The following is a 23903-nucleotide window of genomic DNA, read 5'->3' on the forward strand; positions in this document are numbered from 1 at the left end:
TCAAATTTAAAGTGCAGGAGACTTAAATACCTTGACAGCTTGACAGTTCCAATGAGTTCATCCACATTTTACAGACATTTTTGTCCACTTTTAACAAGTCCAAAGGATACTTGATCTCTCCCAAAGGGCACTTTATCTTTCCCATAATTATCCCAAAAGATACATTGCCTCTCCAAAAAGGCATCCTCGCTTTACAAAATATTCTGGTGAGTTTACGCCTTCTCCAGTAAAATGTAAAGCCCACAAGTTTTCCTGGATTTTCACTGAGCTAGGATTACTCCTTTAAAATAGATGTGTGGGTCACGGGTCTGGGATTCCCAACCCATTCCTGGCCTGTCTGACTTTCACAAGTCCCTTTAAAGGGTACTGGCTGGTTCCTGCCAAAATACATCATCTGGCACTCCCGACCTGCCAAGCTCCATTGTGAAGATAGGCATGTCCTAACCCTCAGCAATTTTAATGGAGCCATACCAGGTTTTTAAAGAGTTGTGGTTCATTGCCCCTCAGAGGAGCAGTATACCCTAGTTTGCATGAAGGGGTCTTTTAAAAGGTATGTTCAAATGGTTATCCCTATTCCAAGCTCTACCCTTCCACTCACTCTTCCTGGCCTCTCATGCCCCCATGCCACACTCTGCCCTTTCATCACCAACCACACCCCCCATGGCCCCTCATTCCTCCCATGTCACATTCTGTTCTTCTACCCATGTCACATTCTGCTCTTGCACCCAACTTTCATACCCTTCATGAACCCTGTGCCAAGAAATGACACTTCCATTCCCACTGATCTACTACCAACTACATAGAATTTATTATTCCTGTAGTGACAATAGGATATGTAAAAAGCAAGCTTTTAAATAAAGTACTTCATTTGGAACTTACTCCTACGTTGAAAAAAGTCATTTCACTTTCACAGGCTTATAAATTAAATGTCAATCACCCAGACCCTTTAAAGTATCAGTAACAAAAACCACAAACATTTGAAACCATTTAACTTGTTTAAATCAACATTATGAAATTGACAGCAGAGATCAGTGAGCCTGAGCTGTCAATCAAACAATGTTTTATCTGGGACACAGCTACATCAACAAATGTAATGGTTGTTTGGACCATCAGCCAATAATGATGCTTGGCTGATAGGGCACAAGAGAAGCCTTCTTTTCAGACACTTTCTCCTGGGCCAAGACAGGCATTTTCCTGACTCAAGCTTACCACCTTACCTTAAAAGAGGTCAGCTAACCACCTCAAGGATAAAAAATTAGGCCATTGTGTTTTGGACATTCCATAATGAAAATTAGATCTGTTTGAAGGCAGCTACACTTTTACATGTGCAGCTGCCTCCGTAAACCATGGATGTACATACTACAACCTGCACCACCTCCTGCTCTGAGGGTGCTGAATTTGAGGATTAGACTTCCAAAATCAGGGGCATGCCTTCATTTTTGCGAAGTCAGAGACCCTCCCTGTTATTGTGAAAATTCAAAGTTTGATGTCCCAAGTCCCCATTTTCCATCATCTTAGATAGGGAAAGGTGAGTGAACAATTGTGTTGAGTAGAGTGGAGTAAATTTCAGAAATCAGATTTAGTGACAAGCATTCAGCTTCTAGCCTCCTCACCTAATTTTTCCTCAGTGCAAGATACAAGGATAGATAAAAGGTGCAGATTTCCAGAAGAAACCCTTGGCCATCCTGTATGGATACGATTGGGCTGTTGATGCCACAGAAAAGATAACGTTCTCTCCAATATTAAAGTTAGTTTGATGCTGAGGTATTGCATCAGAGAATAACCTCACCATGCATATAATGTTACTTTATCATTATGAGATAACAATTAGAATTTAACTTTTACTTCTTATGATATTTCTGATTTTTCGGTTTCAGAGCGAGCGTGGTCGGAAAATCCCGCCCTATGACTCTGCTACTAAATTTGCATGTTGTTACACTTGCTGCACATTTAAAGCTCACTATAGATCTTCTGTCAGCTTGAAGTTCAGTTGCGTGACTTTGGACTCAGTACCTTCATTAACCAATGGATTTGAGATACAAATGAGGAAATGGAAATCAGAAAGGCTAATACCTGTTATAGCAAAAATATTACTATATACCCATCGACTATAACAAGAAGGAGTTGCAAATGTGCCTTCAAATGTATACACAATATATCTAAAAGTCAAACAGAATATCAATAGCCTGAGAGCTCAGTGCTAGATGAAACTCTGTCACTGAACATTAACAGTTTGGCTGGAACTTAGGGTTTGGTATAATTTATGGCGTGTCACTGCTAGGTATTTCAATTCCAATAAATATGTAAATTATGTGTCTGATGCACAGATTGCCTTTATAGAAGTTCTAAATGGAAAATGTTATAGAAGCACTCATGGGCAATTTCAATCTTCCAATAAGCTTAGGACTAAATGTTCTATATTGTCATATTTGAGAAAACCGCAAGAATTAATTCGCCACAGAACTTGAGACCGTTGAAATTGCATTTGCCTGTGATGTTAAATGGAAACTGCGAGTTTGTGAGTCAGAAAGAGGGCTACATTTCAGAGATATTGGGCTAGATTTTAACTGATTGATACATAGGCAGTGGAGCAAGCCCAGTAGCACCTGGAAGTTTCAGCAGTTCACCGGTCAGTGGCTTTCAACCCAGCTGCTGCATCAGCCCCTGACTTCCAGGTTACCAATCAATTGGCACAATGAGGCAACTGGCCAATGATGATCGAAAATGAGTCTATTGCAACTGAAGTACTTAAAGGGATTCTGCTAGAATGAAAATTGAAAGGTTGTCTGGGCATTTCAACAGGGTAAAAAACTGCAGCACGGGATTCACAATGTTGCAGTTCAGCATCTCACTTCACTGTTGTCACCAAGAGTTGATGCTTGCAAAAAGACTCTCTTCCCTATCGATGGGAGGGAGAAGCCTGCCACAGAGGTTTGGCTGGAAATTTTTGAGGCACTTAGGAGTAGGAGTGCGATGCTACACTTCTTAATAAAGTGCCAGAGGGTTTTAATAACCTCATCAAGGCAGGAAAGGTGAGTGATGCAGCACATTGAAGTATATCCTGATGTGCTTGTACCCCAATACCCCTTACTACCCTCCCAAGCCAACTCCAGCGCTTTCGTCATCATACTGACTTACCTTGCAAGTGCACCCATCCCTCTGTCTAGGCAATTCCTCACATCCCCATCTAAACATCCACCACTGAAACTCATTCTCATTTTAATGCAATGTCACTCCTATCCTGTATTTATCGGCAGTAGATTGCAAAATTCTGCTTCGTATCATTAATATTTACACACATTAATGCTCCATCCAGTATCTGCCAATTGGCCCTGGGGTCACAAAGAAGAGGTTAGGCCTTTGATTAAAGTATTCAAGACTATTTTAGATGGCCAATCCATGCACTTAAAAATTGCAGCTGACAATTGTGCGGCCAGAGCACTTCTGAAGGGGGATGGGGCTGGGATGCAATCAGGCTTAGAAAATTTAGTCCTGCAATCTGTCTCCCAATGTGAATTTTGCATCAAAAAGACCAGTTTGATTGAAACAAATATCTCTCCCATTTCTACAGTATTTACATATCTGGGAAGAAACAGTTTGCAAATCAAAATGCTGTTCATTTTTTACTGAACATCCTTAGCATGGGTGAAACTATTTTCTAACTTCCAAATTTATGGTGTTGGCAGCCCTGAAAATCTGATGCCGGTGAACTTTAGAAAGCACAATCTCTGTTGCATTATACAGACAACAACATTTCCCTTAATTTATATAATTACAACAAATATAACTTTAGATCTTTATACTCCACCAACTATGCAATTAAAATCAGTAATAGATTGAATAGCCACCTTTCACAACCATGCAGTTTTATACAGAAGGTAGAAGAGTATTTTAAACTCCAGTGGCTTGTTCTTAGAAAATCTAATTTCAGCTATGAGCTTGGCCCTTTGGTAGCATGAGTCATCTGACAAGCTTTCATCTTCTAATAAAAAGGAACTGTGCTTGATCAAAATGCCCACTCTCTTTATTCTACAGTCATACACCTTGAGCAGCCTCTTCAAAAGATGACACACCAATTGTCACCTGAACCAACGCAATAACAAGCTGTGTGAAGCTGGGTGATGACCTGGACTTTTATTGTTTTATTACGTGGTTGTGAGCAAGTTAATAGCCTTTGGCAGAATTCAGAAAAGAAAGGCCAGTGAACATCTAATGCCTTAGCAGCCTAAACCTAATTTGCCAGTTCATTGAATTCTGTCCATTGAAGTCTCGGCACAGTGATATTAATTTTTATTTTGCTTTAATTTTGACATTAGTGTTGCATTTCATTATTTATAGTGTGCTCACAGTTAAGGTTGAGGCCAAGCAGTGATCCTTCTGCTATTATTTGGAAAAAAACTGTGCTAAGAAAGCACATTGATAAGGTTTTGAAATGGGGAAATATTTAAAATAACCATAATTTAGACACCTGGGGCAAACGATGGCTTGTTTTCCTCATCTCAACATTGAAATGAAGCCTGTGCCCCTTTCTGGCAGCTGCCGGGGGCACCTAAACAAAAAGCCCCCTTCAATTTAACGCTAATCCCAATGCCTATGAATATTATGTGCAACCATCCATAGATTTAAAACAAAAAGCAGGAGATTTAGAGGGGATTTGAGGAAAAACATTTTAACCCAGAGCGTGCTGAGAATCTGCAACTCACTGCCTGAAAAGGTGGTACAGGCAGTAACCCTTATATTTAAGAAGCATTTAAATGAGCATTTCAAATGCCATAGCATACAAGGCTACAGACCAAGTGCAGGAAAATGGGATTACCATAAATTGGTATTTGATGGCCAGCACAGATGCGATGGGCCAAAGGGCCTCTTTCTGTGCTGTAAAACACTGTGCGGGTGATTCTCTGGCCCCATGCGAGCAGGCACAAATCGTATCATGGCTGGAGAATGTCGTGAGAGGTGCCCAGTGAGGGTGTGAACTAGATTAACAAATTTAAATCCTCATTTAAGCAGGCATTTTCTGTTTTAAGCTGGATTCACCTGGCTCCCGGAATTCACCCATCTGCTGGCCCAACATGAAGCCGGTGGGAATCACGACTGGTCTCCACAAATGGAGACCAAATGAGATTACCACGCCAGGATCTCAGAGGCCATTGGAGCCCCCAGGTGGTCAGGGACATGGCCCCAGCACTCTGGCAGTGCCAACCTGGTAGTGCCAACCTGGCAGTGCCAACATGGCACTGCACACTGTCAGGTTGGCACTGCCAGATTGACACTGCAGGGAATGAGGGGGAAGCAGGGAATGAAGAGGGGACCCTGAAAGGAAGGGCCTTTTGCAACCCCGTAGCAGGGTTTCGCCAACTTGGGGGGAGGAGCCACTGGTAGTGGTGATTAGGGGAGTGGGGTGCCTGATTCCAGTGAATGGGGGAGACGATCTTTGCCTATGTGTTGGGGGCCTATAAGGTTGTCTGGAGATCGGGGTGCCCTTTAAAAATGGCGCCCTGATCTCTGAGGAGCCGGCCTTCCTGGCATCTTTAGATCCTGCACATCCCTTTTACGATGTGGAGATGCCGGCGTTGGACTGGGGTAAGCACAGTAAGAAGGCTCACAACACCAGGTTAAAGTCCAACAGGTTTATTTGGTAGCAAATACCATAAGCTTTCGGAGCACAGCTCCTTAAAAGCTTATGGTATTTGCTACCAAACAAACCTGTTGGACTTTAACCTGGTGTTGTGAGACTTCTTACTGTGCTTATCCCTTTTACAGCAGGATTCACCCCAAGCTCCAAATATTGCGATCTGGATCACACCGACCCACCCCGCAGGAATCTCACTGCTTTTCCCTCTGGGGACAAGACTTGGGAATTGTCTGGGAGAATTACGCCCTATGAATCTATGGGGTGAATATTCCCGTTCCGCCCGCCACTGATTTTTCGGTTTCAGAGCGAGCGCGGTTGGAAAATCCCGCCCTATGACTGCTACTAAATTTGCATGTTGTTACACTTGCTGCACATTTAAAGCTCACTATAGATCTTCTGTCAGCTTGAAGTTCAGTTGCGTGACTTTGGACTCACTACCTTCATTAACCAATGGATTTGAGATACAAATGAGGAAATGGAAATCAGAAAGGCTAATTATGTAAAACTCTGCTTTTATAAAGCGTTGTACTAACGACACTAATAGGTTATAAACACCTGAGGGGATTTTATGGCAACAGACTTTGGGAATTTAGCTGGACTAATGGTAAGCACACAATCTTGCACTATCCACCACATATTAACCTTCAGATAACATTCAGAACAGTGATGGCTCTGTCCCAGAGCAGTGAATGTTAGCACAGCGCTAGGCTTTTCCCACAGCACATCACCCCAATAAACATACCAGTAAGATTAGCCAGTCTGCGGTGCATGCATGTTTAAAGCTAATGACAGATGCAGTCCTTCAAAGAAACCGTACCTGAATAATCTTTCATATGAAAAAAATTGTATTAAGTCAGTAGAAAATGGAATTTCATCAGGTGAGTTCCCAATGCTTCCAATATTGAAGATGGCGCATTTGTGGGTGTCAAGAATTTTTGGGTGGGATTTAGCTGAGTGCCAAATCCTCCATTCTCGCTGGCAGAGAATCCCACCCATTGAGTTTCTCTATTCCTTCTACTAGAATGCATCACCTCACACTTCTCAGTATTAAATTCCATCTTCCAATGTCTGCCCATTCTGTTAGCTTATCTATGTTTTGCTACAGTAGAATGCTCACTGTTTGTCACATACCACTAAGATGAGTATCATTGACAAATATTGAAATTTTACTCTTTATTCCAATTTCCAAGTCATTTATTTATAGCAAAAAAGAATGGAGTGGCACTGACCCTTGGGGAACATCTCTATCACCCTCCTGTCTGAAAAAACAACTATTCACTACAATTCGCCGGTGTTTTCAATGGTGGATGGGTGGCGTTGGGAGGGGGGGACGGGTGTGGGGAGCAGGTTGAAACTGCTTTTACATCAGCTTGCATTTCCCTCAGGATCTTCCGCTGCTGCCTGCTGTGGTAGATCAGCAACCCACTGGAGGCTGGAGTGATACATCTGGATCTGCCTCGGGATGGACACTGCCAGAAAACCTGGACCCTAGAACAGCACAGTAGTGGCTGGGAGGAACATCCACAGGTGGACCTTCCAGGTTCAGTGTAATCAAGGAGGTCCACCTTCCAGCCTCAGTGTTCCTGGAGATTCATTTTCTTTTTTCAGTGGTATGTCAGTGATGTTGGGCACCTTTTAAATATGGCACCCAAATACTCACACCATCATGCTCACTCCATCACAGAATAAGGCATTAAACCCCCAGGTACATAATTAATGAGACCAGGACCAGAAGATAGGATGTGATTTCCTGCTGACCTCTGTAGTAGGAAACCGTCCCAGTTCCATCCCCACCATAGGACTTAGCCCCAGATGTGAGAATTCCATCCATTCTTTTCTGTTGTGAGGCCAGTTTTTCTATCCAAGTTGACACTGATGTTCTTATTCAACGAGCCTCAATTTTGTTAACCAGTCTCTTACGTGGTACTCTACTAAATGCTTTCTTAAAGTCCATATAGACAATATTCACAATCTTCTCTTCATGAACCTTCTGCTACTTCACCAAGCATGGTCAAACTTTTAAAAAAGTTTTCTTAATTAACTTAAACCTTTCCCTGCCTGTTTTTTTGTCCTTGATTATCATTTTTAAAATCTCACCCACTATTAATGTTGAACTGATCTGCCTCTAGTTACTAGAAATGTCCTTAAACTCCTTAAATAAGAGAGTCGCATTTGCCATTCTGCAATCCTTTGGTAGCGGGACTGGTTAGCTCAGTTGGCTGGACTGTTAACATGTGGATCAAACTGACAACAACAGAGTTCAATTCCTATTCTGGCTGAGGTCGACTTGATGCCTGCCTTCTAGTCCTCCCAGTAAAAAAAATCATATCACGTTTTTGTGATTCACAGAATAATCACAGAGAACTGAAGAAGATTAATTCTCTGGCACCTCCTCCTTTATCTATATAAGGTTAGAAGATTATGACAAGCCCTTCAACCCTCTCCACTCCCACTTTCTTTCACAACCTAGGATGTGAGCTATACAGACCAATGACATACATTCTAAACATATCTCGCATATCCAGTGCATCCTACCTGTCAATTTTTACCTCATTATCTCTACTATCTCCATTTCCAATGATATTATGGAAGTGTCCCCTACCTTAGTAAACGGCAATACTAAGTATTCATTAAATATTCTAGCCTTGCTCTGCATCTCTAAGCAAATCCCACTCCCTCTGTCCCTAATAAGACTCACCTCAGCTCTTATGAACCTCTTTTTATTTTCTTTTATTTATTTACGGGATATGGGCATCGCTGGCTAAGCCACCCTTTATTGCCCATCCCTTATTGTCCTTGAGAAGGTAATGAGCTGCCTTCTTGAACCACTGCAGTCCCTGTGGTGCAGATATACATACTGTTCTGCTAGGGAGACAATTCTAGGATTTTGACCCAGTAACCGTATAGAAACAATGATATATTTCCAAATTAGGATAGTGTGTGACTTGGAGGGAAATTTGCAAGTGAAGGTGTTTCCATGCATCTGCTGTCTTTGCCCATAATAGGTAGTAGAAGTTATGGGGAGCTGTTGTTGAATGAATCTTGATGGTACACGCTGCTTGTAGATGGTACACACTGCTGCCACTGCATTGATAGTGGAGAGAGGGTATGTTTAAGGTAGTGGATGGGGTGATAATCAAGTGGGCTGCTTTTTCTCAATTGTATTGAGCTCCTTGAGTGTTGTTGGGGCTGATGTCATCTAGACACGTAAAAAATGTTCCGTCGCACTTTTCACATGTCTGGTAGATGGTGGAAAAGCTTTGGGGAGTCAGAAGATGAACTAATTTCCACAGAATTCCCAACCATCTGACCTGCTCTTGTAGCCACAATGGGTGGAATTTTGCAGCCTCACTAATCCCAAAACAGTAAAATCCCACCCGAATTCAACGGACCTTCCCATTGTCCACCCCTTGCTCCCTTTGATTTCCCTGGTGGATGGGACGGTAAAACTCTGGCCAATGTTTATATGGTTGATCCATTTAAACTCCTTGCCAATGGTAACCCAGGATGATAATACTTTTCAAGTCAGACAACTTGTTTGCTTTATTCTGCAATTTGCAATTCCATAAATTGATAGTCTTCGCTGGGAGGCAATCAGATCCTTGTCCAATTTGTCCTCAGTTTTTAGCTTGTTGATTATTGTTACAAATTATATATAATCAGGGTGTCCGAGTACATGAATTGCAAAACTTAGTATGCAGATAACATAAGTGATTAGGAAGGCAAATGAAATTTTGCTGTTTATTGCAAGCCGAATGGAGTATAAAAGTAGAGAAGTTTTACTGCAGTTGTACAGGGACTTGGCGCGATACCACATCTGGGATACTGTGTACAGTTCTGATTTCCTTATTTGAAAAAGTCTATAATTGTGTTAATAGCATGTCAGGAAAGGTTTGTTTGACTAGTTCCTGGAGTGAAGGGGCTTATGTTACAAGGAAAGTTTGAACAGGTTAAGCCTGTATCCTTTAGAGTTTAGAAGAATGAGAGGTGATCTTATTGAAACATGTAAGATCCTGAAGGGACTTGACAGGGTGGATACTGAGAGGATGTTTCCTCTTGTGGGAGAGGCTAGAACTAAGGGACACAGTTTAAGAATAAGAGGACATGGGGAGAATTTTTTTTTCTGAAGGCTATTTTTCTGTGGCATTCTCTGCCCTAGCAATCAATGAAGGCAAGGTCAGTGAAGGCTGAGTTAGGTAGATTTTTGGTAGACACAGGAGTCAAGGATTATGGGGATCAAACAGGAAAGTGGATCTGAGGCCCACAATCAGATTAATCATGATCTTATCGAATGGCCCAGAAGGCTTGAAGGGCTAAATGGTCTACTCCTGCTCCTAAGTCTGATGTTTCTTAGTAACATAATTAATATTCTAAATTATCTTAATTCTGGTACCACAGTGCCACCCTGGCCAAGTATGACATAGGATTTTGCATTTACAAGTCTATTTTACCTATTTCATAAAATCCATTTAAAAAAACATAAAATATGCAACTGTACTCACTTTCTTTGTTTTATCCATTGCCTTTAATATGGAGATATTCAAATCCTCCAGTGCTGCCAGCACATTCTCATATTCTCCTAAATGTTGAGAAAAATACTCTGAAAGAGATACAAATGTTTTCACTTAGATGTGAGCCAGGACAGCACTGCAATCTTTCCACTCTTCACCTGTGGACAAAAGCCATTTGTCTCAGTTATGTTTCCATTGTAAATTACTTTACAGACAGCAAAACACTTCTAACCCAAAATAAACTGCTGCTGTTGTTTCTTTGAATTATTTATATAAAAGTGTGAAAATGAAATCAAAGGGCAGCGTTGTGTCAATCTGATTTCTTATTTTTTTTGAGATTCAGCAGCCATAACTGTAACCTTTTATTTTTCTAAAAGTGGTAAAATAAAGAATAGCCTTTCCGAATGTAATATATTTCAATCCTCGACTTTCAGCAGAGGCAGATAAATTGGAGACAATTTCAATCTGACGACAGTATCATTAGTATAGGTGCTGCTGTTCCAAAAATAATATAAGAAAGCATGGAAAGGCTTTTGTCTGAACCACCTATTGCTTCCACGGAATACATATAATTCTCTCAACCGTGAACGCAACACAACTTCATTTAATTCCTGAGTAAAAGACACTTCTTGCCCTGCCTAACGGTAAATTCGAAAAAGCTTTCTTTATCCTGGAGAATGCTGTTATCAATAATTTATTCACATCTCTATTTCCCTTATCTATTTTCGAGTTTCTACTGTTTGTTCTGAGTAGGTCAATTGCCTGCATTTTTAAATATTGCACCCATTTAGACCTGTTAACTGCTATTACATTTATACATTACAACAGCAACTACATTTCAGAAAAATTAATTAGCTGTGATGTGCTTTAGGAGCTTCTGAGGTAGTGGAAAGTACTATATTGGCATGACTTAGCCAGCCCATTAGCCCCAAGCGCAAATCCCATCAACTATAAGGGAGGCAATGGCCGAGTGGTATTATCGCTAGACTATTAATCCAGAAACTCAGCTAATGTTCTGAGGACCATGGTTCAAATCCTGCCACAGCAGATGGTGGAATTTGAATTTAATAAAAGATATCTGGAATTAAGAAACTACTGATAACCATAAATTGATTGTCAGAAAATCCCATCTCGTTCACTAATGTCTTTTAGGGAAGGAAATCTGCCGTCCTTACCTGGTTTAGTCTACATGTTTGTTAAAGTTTATTTATTAGCGTCACAAGTAGGCTTACATTAACATTGCAATGAAGTTGCTGTGAAAATCTCCTAGTACCGTTTTGGGTACACTGAGAGAATTTAGTCTGGCCAATGCATCTAACCAGCATGTCTTTCAGACTGTGGGAGGAAATGGGAGCACCCGAAGGAAACTCCCGCAGACACGGGGAGAATGTGCAAACTCTGTACAATGACCTAACCTGGGAATCGAACCCGGGTCCCTGGTGCTGTGAGGCAGCTGTGCCAACCACTGTGACTCCAGAGCCACAGCAATGTGGTTGAATCTCAACTGCCATCCAAGGACAACTAGGGATGGGCAAAAAATGATGATGTGGAGATGCCGGCGTTGGACTGCGGTAAACACAGTCAGAGTTTTAACAACACCAGGTTAAAGTCCAACAAGTTTATTTGGTAGCAAATAAATTGCTACCAAATAAACCTGTTGGACTTTAACCTGATGTTGTTAAAACTCTTACAAAAAACGATGGCCAGCCAGCAACGCCCATGTCCCACAAATTAATACAAAAGATCATGATAGGCCAAAAACAAGATTTGTGCTGGCGAGATTTCAGAACACCATCTTCCCAGCCACCACCCCCCACCTCCCCATGATGCAATCAATTTCACGCCCAGGAAGGGCATGAACCTGATTAACATGAAATTGAATGCATTAGCGGGCTTAACGTTGCATCTTCAGCCCTCATTGAATTTCAACACCCACCGGCCATGATGTTACACTAGCAGAAATCACTGTAGCTTTTTAAAAATGAAACCAGGTGCCATGACCTCCGAGAGGGAGAAATGAGGTGAGCATCACTGTCTCCACTGAGCACTGGGGAGTCCAAGGGGGGATGGGGGGGATTGGGAAAGTGTGGGTGGCAGGATAGTTGAGGAGATGATAGAAAGGGGAGGTCAGCTGTCGGGGCTTTATTCGTGGCGGGGGGTTCAAGGTTGGGTATCAGCGCTGTTGGGAGTCTGCTGTCTATGATGTGTAAGCCTACTTTCACTGCTATGTAAGTATGCAGTCTTGCAGCCTGTGCTGTGTGTGTATGGGAGTCTGAGGCAGGGGTGTCTGGCACCGGGGTGTCTGTGGATCATACGATTTTGGGGGAATGTGGGCTGTGTTGAGAGCCACGGAGCCAAGCTAGATGGGCTGGAAAGCGAAAGCAACTCAGTACCCACCCGGGGAGAGGTGGGGGAGGGGGATATCCAGGAGGCTTAAGTATAGAGGGATGACAGCAGTGAGGTTTCTGAATTAATCAGTCTGACTAAGCAGGGTGCCTATTTGCTCTGTCTCTCCATGAACGAGAAAGCAATTATACCCTGGCATATTCCTGACACTCATGCTTGTGACACCAATTGGCCATCAGGAGTTAACCCTTAGTAAAATCAGTTCCCCACAGTCTCAAAGTCAAGGAATGGCATTAAGCCTCAGACTTCAGGGTTCTAAGCTTGGTGACATGGGCACAAGAGGCTAGGGAGTCGTTCCCATGCCGGGTCCCCAGTGTCTGCCACTCAGGATCGATTGTGCCTCCCCCAAGGTGGACTTGCCCATCCAGTTGACCTTGTCCAGTCTGGGTGATGGAGCACGCTCCCCTCCTGAAAGAACCTCCAGTGATGGAAAGCTTAAGGGAGGAGAAACTCAGATTGAAGGCTACAGACGAGTCTAAGTGGGTGAGGGCCTTTGTGAGGGGCTCCCCAGTTTTGGAGATGGGAGGGTACCAGAACTGTGAGTGTGTGATCACTGCCAGTAATGCTCTGGGAATGGCTGCTCCCAGGGCAGGAAGGCCAATGGGTCAGGAGGTTAATGATGGTCAGTAGCTGCTACACAACCTCTCACTCTCCTCTCTCTCATCTCTGACAGGATTCTGAGTGATATCGGGATAGAGCCAGATGGAGCTGGCTATCTTACTAATCACAGCACTGGAGGAGCACAGACTCCAGTAGCAATAGGTGGTGGCTATGAGGTGAAACTCTGCAGAACAAGACCAGGGGGCCGCAGGGCAGGATCAAGGGCCAAAGGTCGGACCTGCCATGCAGGGAACACAAAAACTTCCTGAAGATGACTTTGAGGAGTCGCACATGTCCTCAGATAAGGAGGACATGCCTGAGGATGCCAAGGAAGAGCCTGCTGAGCAGCCTGAGGATGGAGGCTTTGCATGGGCAGGAGGGCTGGAGATACCCACATCGTCTTCTGCTTCATGGATGACCCCTCTGTGATCGGGATGGTCAAGATCTCAATCATCAGGGTGCTGGGCTCGGAAGTCATTGAGTGCCTACAGCCTGGTCAATGCAGGAAAATTTACAAATGACAATACCCCCAACTACAGATGCCTAGCTTCACCCATGCCCACGCTGTGCCCTACAATTCTTTAGCCTTCCAAACCCTCCCACTATGTCTAGGTGTGTCCCCAGGATTTGCATCAGCCTGCTGCCTTCCATGCCCTATTGCCTGAGATGCCCTTGGCGGGCCTTCTATGGAGGGGCGAGACCTACTTTTGGGTGGCACTGGTGATGTTGCATCACCCTGTTTTGCCTGCTGTGCCTGAGTTGTACCAGTCTCAGGAATGGGGGATTCAGATTGGCTGGGCACTCAGGGTCTCCTGGGTTGAAGGCCCCAGGATATGCTCCAGTGGATCCCCCTCCCTCTGGGTGCTCGTGGACCCCTGGGTTAATCCATGGGATGGTGGGGCAGCTGGAGTGAACTCCAGAAGCCTCACTGTCATCTGGCACTGCCAGTCCTGGAGGCCCACCATTGTCTGCACCTGGCAGTTTGAAGCCCACAGCCAAGTTCCTCAGGGACTGAGCCGTGCTTCAGAGCTCTGCCCTCATGGACCTGACCTCATGCCCCAGGCTTTCCATTGTGGACGGCACCCTTGTAGTGTTAGCCTGGGTGCCATGCATTGTCGACACCATCTCCTGTGACAGAAAGCTTTGGGTCTCTTCCATTCGGCCTTGCAGTTGCAGATGTATTGGTGACACCCTTCTCAGTTTTCCCAGCTCTGCCCTTGCATCTCAAGCAGCAGAGGGACGTGCATGTCCAGAGGTACGACATCTGGCTGGGGCTCAGCTGAGTCCTGGGATCCAACAGATCTCTGACTATCCGATCCATGGTACATTCCTGCCTCCATCATCGGAAGCAATGTGGTGCTCACCAGATTGTGACTCAGAGGTCAGCCTGCTATCATTGCCTACCAAGGTGTGTGTCTCTGCAATGGTGCATAGTGTGGGTGATAGCCATGATGCATCTTCAATGTCCTCCCTGACATCTCCTCTGAGGTTGTGTTGAGGGTAGGTGATAGGACCCTGCGGGTGGACAGGCCAGGCTGGCCAGGTGATGTTTCTGCAAGGGAAGGAGCATGGTATTAATACATGGCCAGGTCAAGGGTTTGGAATACACAGATCCCATGAAACTGGTCATCTGGATGAAGATGCAGTGGCTCCTCATTTTTCTCTTGCAGGCCCACCTCGCTCTCAGCACAGGCTCACTCCTGCTCCTTGCCTGAGAGTTCAGCTCTGGTATCCGATGTGTGTGAGAAAGCTTGTGGGAGTTTGAGTACTGAGTCGCTGCTAGGTGGCAGCATGTTGGGTCGAGGTTAGATTCTGAGAGGTGACAAAAGGGGGAATGCAGAGAGGATACAGGGAGCACTTACCCTGGCAGAATGGAGTAAGTGGTTCATCTTTTTGCTGCATTGCACCCCCATCTTTTTGTGGCATGTGCTGGCCCTCACCAGTACTGCCACTGCCTTCCAGGTGGGGTTCGTGATTGTGCTGGAGAGCCTCCTGCCAGCCTCAGGATAGATGCTTCCCCTTTGCTCCATTACGGCATCAAGCAAACAGGTGGGGCCCCCTCTGTGGAGCAGGGAACTAGCTACTTTGCTGCCATCGTCCTGGCGTGACTGTGAGCAAGTGCTGTGGCACTGTTTAAATGCAGCGCCTCTTGATAGAACGGCTCAGATAACTCCCGGGGCTGGCGAATCAGACAGTTCACACCACAGGCACAGCATTTTTCATGTGGGGAATTTTCTTTTTCAGAAATGCCTAAACATTGCAGTCCGGATCACACCATTGGAGCCGGCAGGATTTACATCGGTTTTCACACTGAAATTGACACTTAGACCAGAATTTTCCATCTATTCACATTGGCAGGATCCTCCAGTCCCACCAACGACACACACACACCACAGTTTCCCCGTTGAATTGGCAAACCCAATGACAATAACGGGAGCAGAAGATCCTAACACTGGCCAATGGCGGCCTGCTTCCACCGCTGCAGATTGCATGGAAAATCCCATCCTTAGCAAAATGTTGGGAATTTTTAGCCAAATTTATGAATGCAAATTGTTCCTTACATTCAGTTCAGTGATTGAAAAGACCAAATTTATACCATGATCCTTAACAGCAGGAGAGAAAATCATTGGACAATGAAAGAAGATCCAACCATCTGTGTGCTGTCAATGTTATTTTAATTGTCAATTATTTTGTAATATTTTGTTTTTCAGTTCAATGCTGTTGAGTGTCCTTTCTCTGATCCTGGTTGGGGCAGTGGGAAAGTACATTAATGTATCTTTTCTGAAACTTGTAGTTTAATACAGCCCAGACCAATAGGATGACTTCATTTTGACTATTGTAAATATTCCAACCAAAATGTATTCGGCAGTCTCAATCTTACACTTACTAAGAATAAAATTTATAAAGAACCTATTCTTTCTCAGCATCTGGATATCCCAAAACACTTTACAATCAATGAAGTAATTCTGAAGTGCGATTGTAACGTAGGGAACTAAAAAAATACGTAATTTGGCATAACCTAGTACACGTTGTTATTCTCATGCACAGAAGACAGATTAAATATGGGAAGTGGAAAGCTCTTTCTTTTGGAAGAGGAGGTGCTGCACAAGTTTGTGAACAAGGAACATTCCACCGGGGACAACAGTAAAAGGAGAAGCAAAGTAAGTTTCCAAGACTCGTTCATGAAATTTTAAGTAAAAATGAAAGTGCTAGACTTTTAAAAAACCGTAGCACGAGATGTAATGTAAATTTACCATCACCACATTCACAGCAAAGAACAGTACTCAAAGGGAATATGAGTCATAGGCCTATAACACAAAAACACCATCTCCAAATACATTCCCTTCGAGGACAGCTTCTCAATGAAAATGCAAGAGAGATTTGCATTTATATATTGCTTTTCAAGACCATCGGACATCTCATAGAGCTTTACAGCCAGTGAAATACTTTTTGAAGTGAAGGTTAAGTGAATCCTGCAGTTTTACAAGTGAAGATTTTAAATGTGAGGTCAACATTTTTGCGCGTAGAATGCAACAAGACTCAGTTTTGGGACCAATGTCTTCCAATCAAGGATGCCTCAAAGACGCCAATGCATAATTTGCTCAGCTGAGATTGGGGAGATCCCTGTAAATAGTTGGGCCTCGTAACTATGCATATATGTTCCCTTGGTAAATAGTCTTGAGCCAGCTCTGCTCAGCTTCATCTGGCATTTATCCAACAAACTAGTAGCCACCCAAACTTTGTTTAAATTCATGCCAGGAAGCCAAGGGTATTTCCAACAGATGCTGTCAGCTGTGATTGGGTCCCCTCCCAATGTTTTCACACCATCAAGGCAGGCAGCCAAAATCCAACTCATCTGTCAGACAAGCTGCCTGTGGAAGTGTAAGTGGCATTGGCAGCTTACACAGATTATTTAGTGGGGGGGAGATGGCCTAGTGTTTTTATCACTAGACTATTAATCCAGAAACTCAACTAATGTTCTGGGGAGCAGGGTTCGAATTCCGCAGATGGTGGAACTTGAATTCAATAAAAAAAAGTACCTGGAATTAAGAATCCACTGATGACCATGAAAGCATTGTTGATTGTCGGAAAAACCCATCTGGTTCACTAATGTCCTTTAGGAAAGGAAACCTGCTGTCTTTAACTGGTCTGGCCTACATGTGACTCCAGAGCCACAGTAATGTGGTTGACTTTTAACTGCCCTCTGGACAAGGGCAACTAGGGATGGGCAATAAATGCTGGCCAGCCAATGACACTTATGTCTCACAAATGAATTTTTAAAAAAACAGGTGAGAGCAAAATGTTGAAAATGGTGGAAATCTGAGATAAAAGTATAAAATGCTGGAAATACCCTGGAAGTCAGGCGGTATCTGTGTGTGGAGAAACAAAGTTATTGTTTGAAGACGATGAGCATTTGTCAGACTTTGTCTCTTCCCTCTGCTGTTAACTCCTTTTTTATTCACTCACAGGATGTGGGCATCTCTGTTATTATACCCATCACTAGTTGCCTTTGAGTAAGTGGCTGCGAGCCACGTTCTTTATGACTGAAAGGATTGCTAGGTCATTTCAGCTAAGTATCAACCATATTTTTGTGGAGGAAAAGAAAAATACGGTGAATGTTGGAAGTTTGAAGTAAAAATTGTGGTAATTATAGTAATTAGCCATAGTCCTCATTAGCCATAGTCTTCATTAGAGAGAGATAATTGGTCAGATAGCTTGAGGGGGACCATTCTACAACAAGCTTTGGGCAAAATAAGGAGTAGACCTCCATGAATTGTCATAGAAAATGTTGGAAATGCTCAGCCAGTCAGACAGCATCTGTGGAGAGAGAATTATCAGAATTTTGGCAAAATGTCATCAATCTGAAATATTGGGCTCGATTTTCAATCGCAGTCAGTGATGTGATGTGAAGCAATTCTAAAATACAAAGGGCCTAATTAACCCCGAGGTGAGTTTGATACCCAATTAGTGGCATCAGGAGTGGCCTGGAGATGGGAAATGGAAATCAAGGGCTCTTTGAAAAAGCAGCGATGACTGGTCTTGCCATTCGCTGAGGGGATGACATCAGTGGGTTCGCAGAGGGCCAGCATCAGCACATACAGACATTCACAAGCAGTCCCAGGTTTCTCTGATTCCTCTCTTGAGGTTTTAACTAAGGTACCTGCTGAGAGGTTAGAAATGCAGCATAAGAAATTCCGAAATACCAATGGGGCCTGGATGGAGGTGGATATGAAGGTCAGCTGTACAGGGGTGACCAGGAGGACGTTGGTTTAGTGTCATGAAAGAGTGGACAAGCTGATAAAATCTGGAAAGCAGAATGACAAGAGACACCCAGGTGACAGGTTTTGCTCTCAGTATACAGCAGCACCAAACAAACTGAGCAAACTGAGGCCTGTGGTTCCCCTTTACATTGTCAGAGCAAGGGCTCAGTTTCATCATTAAGATATCAGTCATCCTCCCATATGGAGCACAGTTGAGCAGGGGGCTTCACTAAAGAGTAGAACAGTTCATGCCCATGTCAAGATGGAGTTGCTGAGAAAGGCCGGGGTGGCACGGTGGCACAGTGGTTAGCACTGGTGCCTCTGTGTGGAGTTCGCATGTTCTCTCCATGTCTGCATGGGTTTCCTCCAGGTGCTCCAGTTACCTCCCACAGTTCAAAGTTGTGCAGGTTAGGTGGATTGGCCATGGTAAAAATTGCCCCTTCGTGTCAGGGCGACTAGTGGAGTAAATACATGTGACAATAATAATCAAATCAAATCAAAACATTGTGGAATCCAAGATTCCCAGAGAGAGAAAACCTCATGGAATGCTTGTAGCTCAAGTGAGGAGTTGAGGAATAAGAGACACCAGATGGCCCAGTTTAACAATGTAGATTCCCCTCAAAGCTGTACAGAAAGGGTAGTATCCTCCAACAGTGTCCACTAAGACCCATCAGTCACAGCTCCTCCTGTAGCATGCCGTTTAAGTCAGTGAAGGTTTTTCTTGAAAGCTACAGGGCAGAATTTTACGACCTCTTTGCACCCGTTTTTCAGCGGGAAAATGTTGTAAAATCGGTGGCTGGCGGGAATGGTGCCCATTTGTGCGCCTGTTGCAATTTTACAACACCCGGATTTCCGGCATGGTCTTTGCTCACATTATTGTTCAACCATCTGCAGGTGGTTGAGGTATGTCCAGTACACTCTTAGCAGCTGATACTATTGGTACAGCTGGCTGCTGCCAGGCCCCTTGTGTATCCTTTGTGTGCTTAGCCAAAAGCTGGTCTGCTTGCTGCAGTGGAGCTGATGGAGCCTGGTCCTCCCTACTTCTGCACCACTGATCCTCCTCACGGGAGTCCAGGAACACTGTATGAGTCCTATGGCCATTGCTGTCTTATGCATTGTCTCTGGAGTCTAACTCCCTGAGATAGACTCCAGAGACAATGCCTTTGTTACTCCCTTTAACATCACATGTGCAAACCACAAATCTTTAGGATATTAGGACATCAAGGATTTTAGTTTCGACGAGAACAAGAAAAGATCCTAAGTTTTAAAAAAAACATTGAAGGTCCTCATACTTCGGAGATTAGAAGGCTGGGGAAAATCAGTAACTGGATTAAAGATTGATGTGCCAGTGAAGGAAGACCAAGTAAAGAAAAATAAATATTGTGTTTCTTACCGGGAAAAAAAATCAGGTAGACTCCTCTAAACTGCAAGGAGACTCACTATACAGTTGAAAAAAGGTGTAAGATCTCTGTGTGGTTTTAAAAGAGGGGGTTTTCCTGATCAGAGAAGGGTTAGATTCCATTTTGGGAAGACAACAGTTTGCAGTATGATCTCCCTGGTGTTGAACAGGTTGACGCGCTATGTCAATATCTAATGGAAAATTTGTATTTGGCATTTTTGAAAAAGAAGGGATGCTTTGCTGTTTGGAAAAAAATACATCAAGTCAATGGTCTTCAGCGTCTCCAGGGCAAAAAGGGGAGTACTGGGAAGATAGTAAAAAAATATACCGAGCAGTCTCAAGTTGCAAGTGACCGCAAGAGAAATGGTGGGTCAATAAAGTGCAATAGATCCTTTCAATGAAAAAAATGAATCATGTAGAGCAGTTTCAGTATATTGTACAAGTGAATAAAATTGAAAACGAGTTGCTCATACCAGCTTCTCTCAGTACAATAGAAGGTAAAACCTTCAATTTGCTCAGGTGCGTGGTTCATCCGGCAAAGTCAGGAACTAAAACATAGGATGACTTGACAAAGATCCTTGAAGAGCATTACTCTCCAAAGCCACAGATCATTGTGGAACGGTTCAGGTTCCACTGTAGAAATCAAGTGGAAGGGTGAAAACATCGCTCAGTTTGTGGCAATCGTACAAAGGCTGGCACAAATTGTGAGTTTGATGAGCCATTGGAAGATATTCTTCGAGATAGCCTTATCTTGGAGTCCACAGACTATCAGTAGCAATTCAGCCAAACGCCAGATTCCTGTCACCAAACACACTTTAATGCACACCAAAGAGAAGGGCCACGCCTGTTGTTGACAGCCAGACAGTCTACACCTCGGGACCTCCATCCCCGATCCAGGTTAAGCAGCGGGTTAAAAACCCCCACCGACCACTTCTCATTGGGTGAGCCTCCACTTGCTCAATAATGAAGCTTGTACTACACAAAGACCAGGGGGAGATCTATTGATGATCCCCCGTGGTCATCATAATACTCTCCAAAGAAGATTGCTTACTGAACATAGAACATAGAAAGCCACAGCACAAACAGGCCCTTCGGCCCACAAGTTGCGCCGATCACATCCCCACCTCTAGGCCTATCTATAGCCCTCAATCCCATTAAATCCCATGTACTCATCCAGAAGTCTCTTAAAAGACCCCAACGAGTTTGCCTCCACCACCACCGACGTCAGCCGATTCCACTCACCCACCACCCTCTGAGTGAAAAACTTACCCCTGACATCTCCTCTGTACCTACCCCCCAGCACCTTAAACCTGTGTCCTCTCGTAGCAACCATTTCAGCCCTTGGAAATAGCCTCTGAGAGTCTACCCTATCCAGACCTCTCAACATCTTGTAAACCTCTATCAGGTCACCTCTCATCCTTCGTCTCTCCAGGGAGAAGAGACCAAGCTCCCTCAACCTATCCTCATAAGGCATGCCCCCCAATCCAGGCAACATCCTTGTAAATCTCCTCTGCACCCTTTCAATGGCTTCAACATCTTTCCTGTAATGAGGTGACCAGAACTACGCGCAGTACTCCAAGTGGGGTCTAACCAGGGTCCTATAAAGCTGCAGCATTATCTCCCGACTCCTAAACTCAATCCCTCGATTAATGAACTTTAAAGACAGCAGCAGAAATCGCAAAGTCAATGGAACTGGCTACTAAAGAGGCTTCACAATTTGGTGCAGGAAACAAGATCCACAAGTTGGGAACTGTCCATAAGAAGTCAAAATGGCAGCAAGCAAGTCACAGCTATGCCAAATGGGTCATTTAGCAAGTGAATGCTGGAGCAAGGATACTCAATTCAAGAATTGTGGAAAAGTGGATCACATTGTAAAAGTTTGTTGGACTTGATCAACTTCCCGTGAGAACAATATTCAGAAGAAGAATCTGGGTATTTACAAGAAGAACAGGAGTGTATTCAAAAAGACACATAGCTCAATGAAGAGAGTCCAAGTGAAACTCAAGATAACAGTCAATCAGTCTCAAAGCAAGAGTGGTACCATATGTAATTTGTCTCAAGGTCGAAGAAGAATTAGAGTGTTAGAGCTGGTTACAATGAGTGACTAGGCTACATCCATTGTACTGTCATGAAACCAGATGGTTCAGTTTGTTGTGAAACATCCATAAATCCAGTATTGTGTGCTGATCAATATCCACTTCCTTTAATTGAAAATTTGTTTGCTAAGTTATCAGGTGTGCAAAAATTCAGCAAGATTGATCTTTCACAAGTACATTTACAGATGAATATAGCCACTGAATCTCAATCATTGCTTATGATCGTTACTCATAAAGATCTTTATCATTATAAAAGATTGCCTTTTGGAATAACTTCCACACCAGCCCTATTCCAAAGATCAATGGATCTGATTTTAAGTAGCCACTCTGGTGTACAATGCTACCTGAATGATATTCTAATTACAGGGTCCAGTGAATAAGAGCTCTTGAATAATTTAAAAGCAACATTGGAATGTCTTCAAGCACATTGTCTGTTTATCAAGAAAGAAAGGGGTGACTTTCTAGACGTTAGTCCAGTATTTAAGTCACGTTATTGATAGTAAAGGCCTATGTAAAACACCTAAAAAGATGACAGCTATTTTAGAAGCACCACATCCAAAGAATATGATGCAATTGAGGTCCTTTCTAGAATTAGTAAATTATTATGGCAAATTTGTTCCTAACATTACTGATGCCATTGCATAATTTACTATGTGTGAAACAGTCATAGGACTGGATAACAGAATGTGAGAGAACCTACAAAGGATGTCAAAGATCCTTTGCAGAAGTATGAAATGTTGGTTCATTTTAATCCAAAGCTACCATTATTGTTTGCTTGCAACACTCCACTGTATGGAATAGGGGCAGTCATTTCACATATTATGTCTTCGGGAAAAGAGCAACCAATAACTTTTGCATCACTAACTGTGATTGGTGCTGAATTTAATAATGCTCAGTTAGAAAAAGAAACATTGAGTATAATCTTTGGTGTACAAAGTTTCCATCATTATAGGGTTATTACTTCACATTATTGGCTGATCATCGACTCTTAACTACTATTTTATCACGTATAAAGGCATACCTGAGTTAGCTGCTAGCCGATTGCAATGATGATCACTAATCTTATCTGCTCACTCCGACGATATAAGATATTGTCAGTCAGAGTGCCATGCTAATGCTGATGCATTATCATGCTTACCTTTACCTATTAAGCAAATGCCACCAATTACTTTTGCTAATATCCTTCATTTTTCGCTAGTATATCATTTGCCTCTGACAACTTTTCAAGTTCAGAGACCTACCAGAAATGGTCCTGTGATCGGGAAGGTGATGGATATGGTATTGAAAGGAATGGTAGCTGGAATGCATCATCCACAGCTGATTTGAAACCGCTAAGATAAAGGCAAAATGCTGAGCAGGTGCTGGAATCTGAAACAAAAACAGAAAATGCTAGAAAATCTCAGCGGGTCTGACAGCATCTGTGGAGAGAGAAAAGAGTCACTGTTTTATCTCCACTGATGCTGTCAGGCCTGCTGAGATTTTCCTGCATTTTCTGTTTTTGTTTCAGATATGAAACCATGGGGGCGATTCTCTCAAAAGTGCTGAATTGATGGGAAAACTGTTCTAGATCAACGACTGTTTTTTCAGTGCAGAATCAGATCCGAATCTCTGCACTCTGTGCACTGCAGAGGTCACAATTGGGAATCTCATTAAAAACCCACAGGGGCGGGGCCTATTCACACCGGAGTTTAACAGTTCTGGAACTCTGTGCATGCAGAGTTTGCTGGCCAGCTCAATCGCTGGCCAGCCTGGGACCCCTGCAGTGCTGCCCCTCCAGCACCCCCCCCCCCAATGGCCCGATCGCGGCCCCCACACCAATACCTGGGCCAGCCCTGGCCCACCCCCATCCCAGAGCGCCCCGATGTCCAGACAACCCACCCCCAGCAATGGGAGGCAGGCCCCCCTCTGGCAGACAACCATGCCCCCCCCAATCGTTGGCCTCCCTCCAACCCAGACCGATCGCCATGCAGAGTGGCAGTGGGACCCCTCACCTCC

The 23903-nt window shown here is 43.6% G+C and overlaps 1 protein-coding gene across 1 annotated transcript in view; it reads right to left on the bottom strand.

The window, feature by feature from the left end:
• necab1 (N-terminal EF-hand calcium binding protein 1) overlaps nucleotides 1-23903 on the bottom strand; it is a 166980-nt gene that overhangs the window by 83566 nt on the left and 59511 nt on the right. Inside the window, exon 6 of the mRNA XM_078215487.1 lies at nucleotides 10138-10235. Coding sequence (XP_078071613.1) covers nucleotides 10138-10235 — 98 coding nt within the window. The remainder of the gene's footprint in view (nucleotides 1-10137; nucleotides 10236-23903) is intronic.

This window comes from Mustelus asterias, chromosome 7 (genome assembly GCF_964213995.1).
Source record: "Mustelus asterias chromosome 7, sMusAst1.hap1.1, whole genome shotgun sequence".
Lineage (NCBI taxonomy): Eukaryota > Metazoa > Chordata > Chondrichthyes > Carcharhiniformes > Triakidae > Mustelus > Mustelus asterias.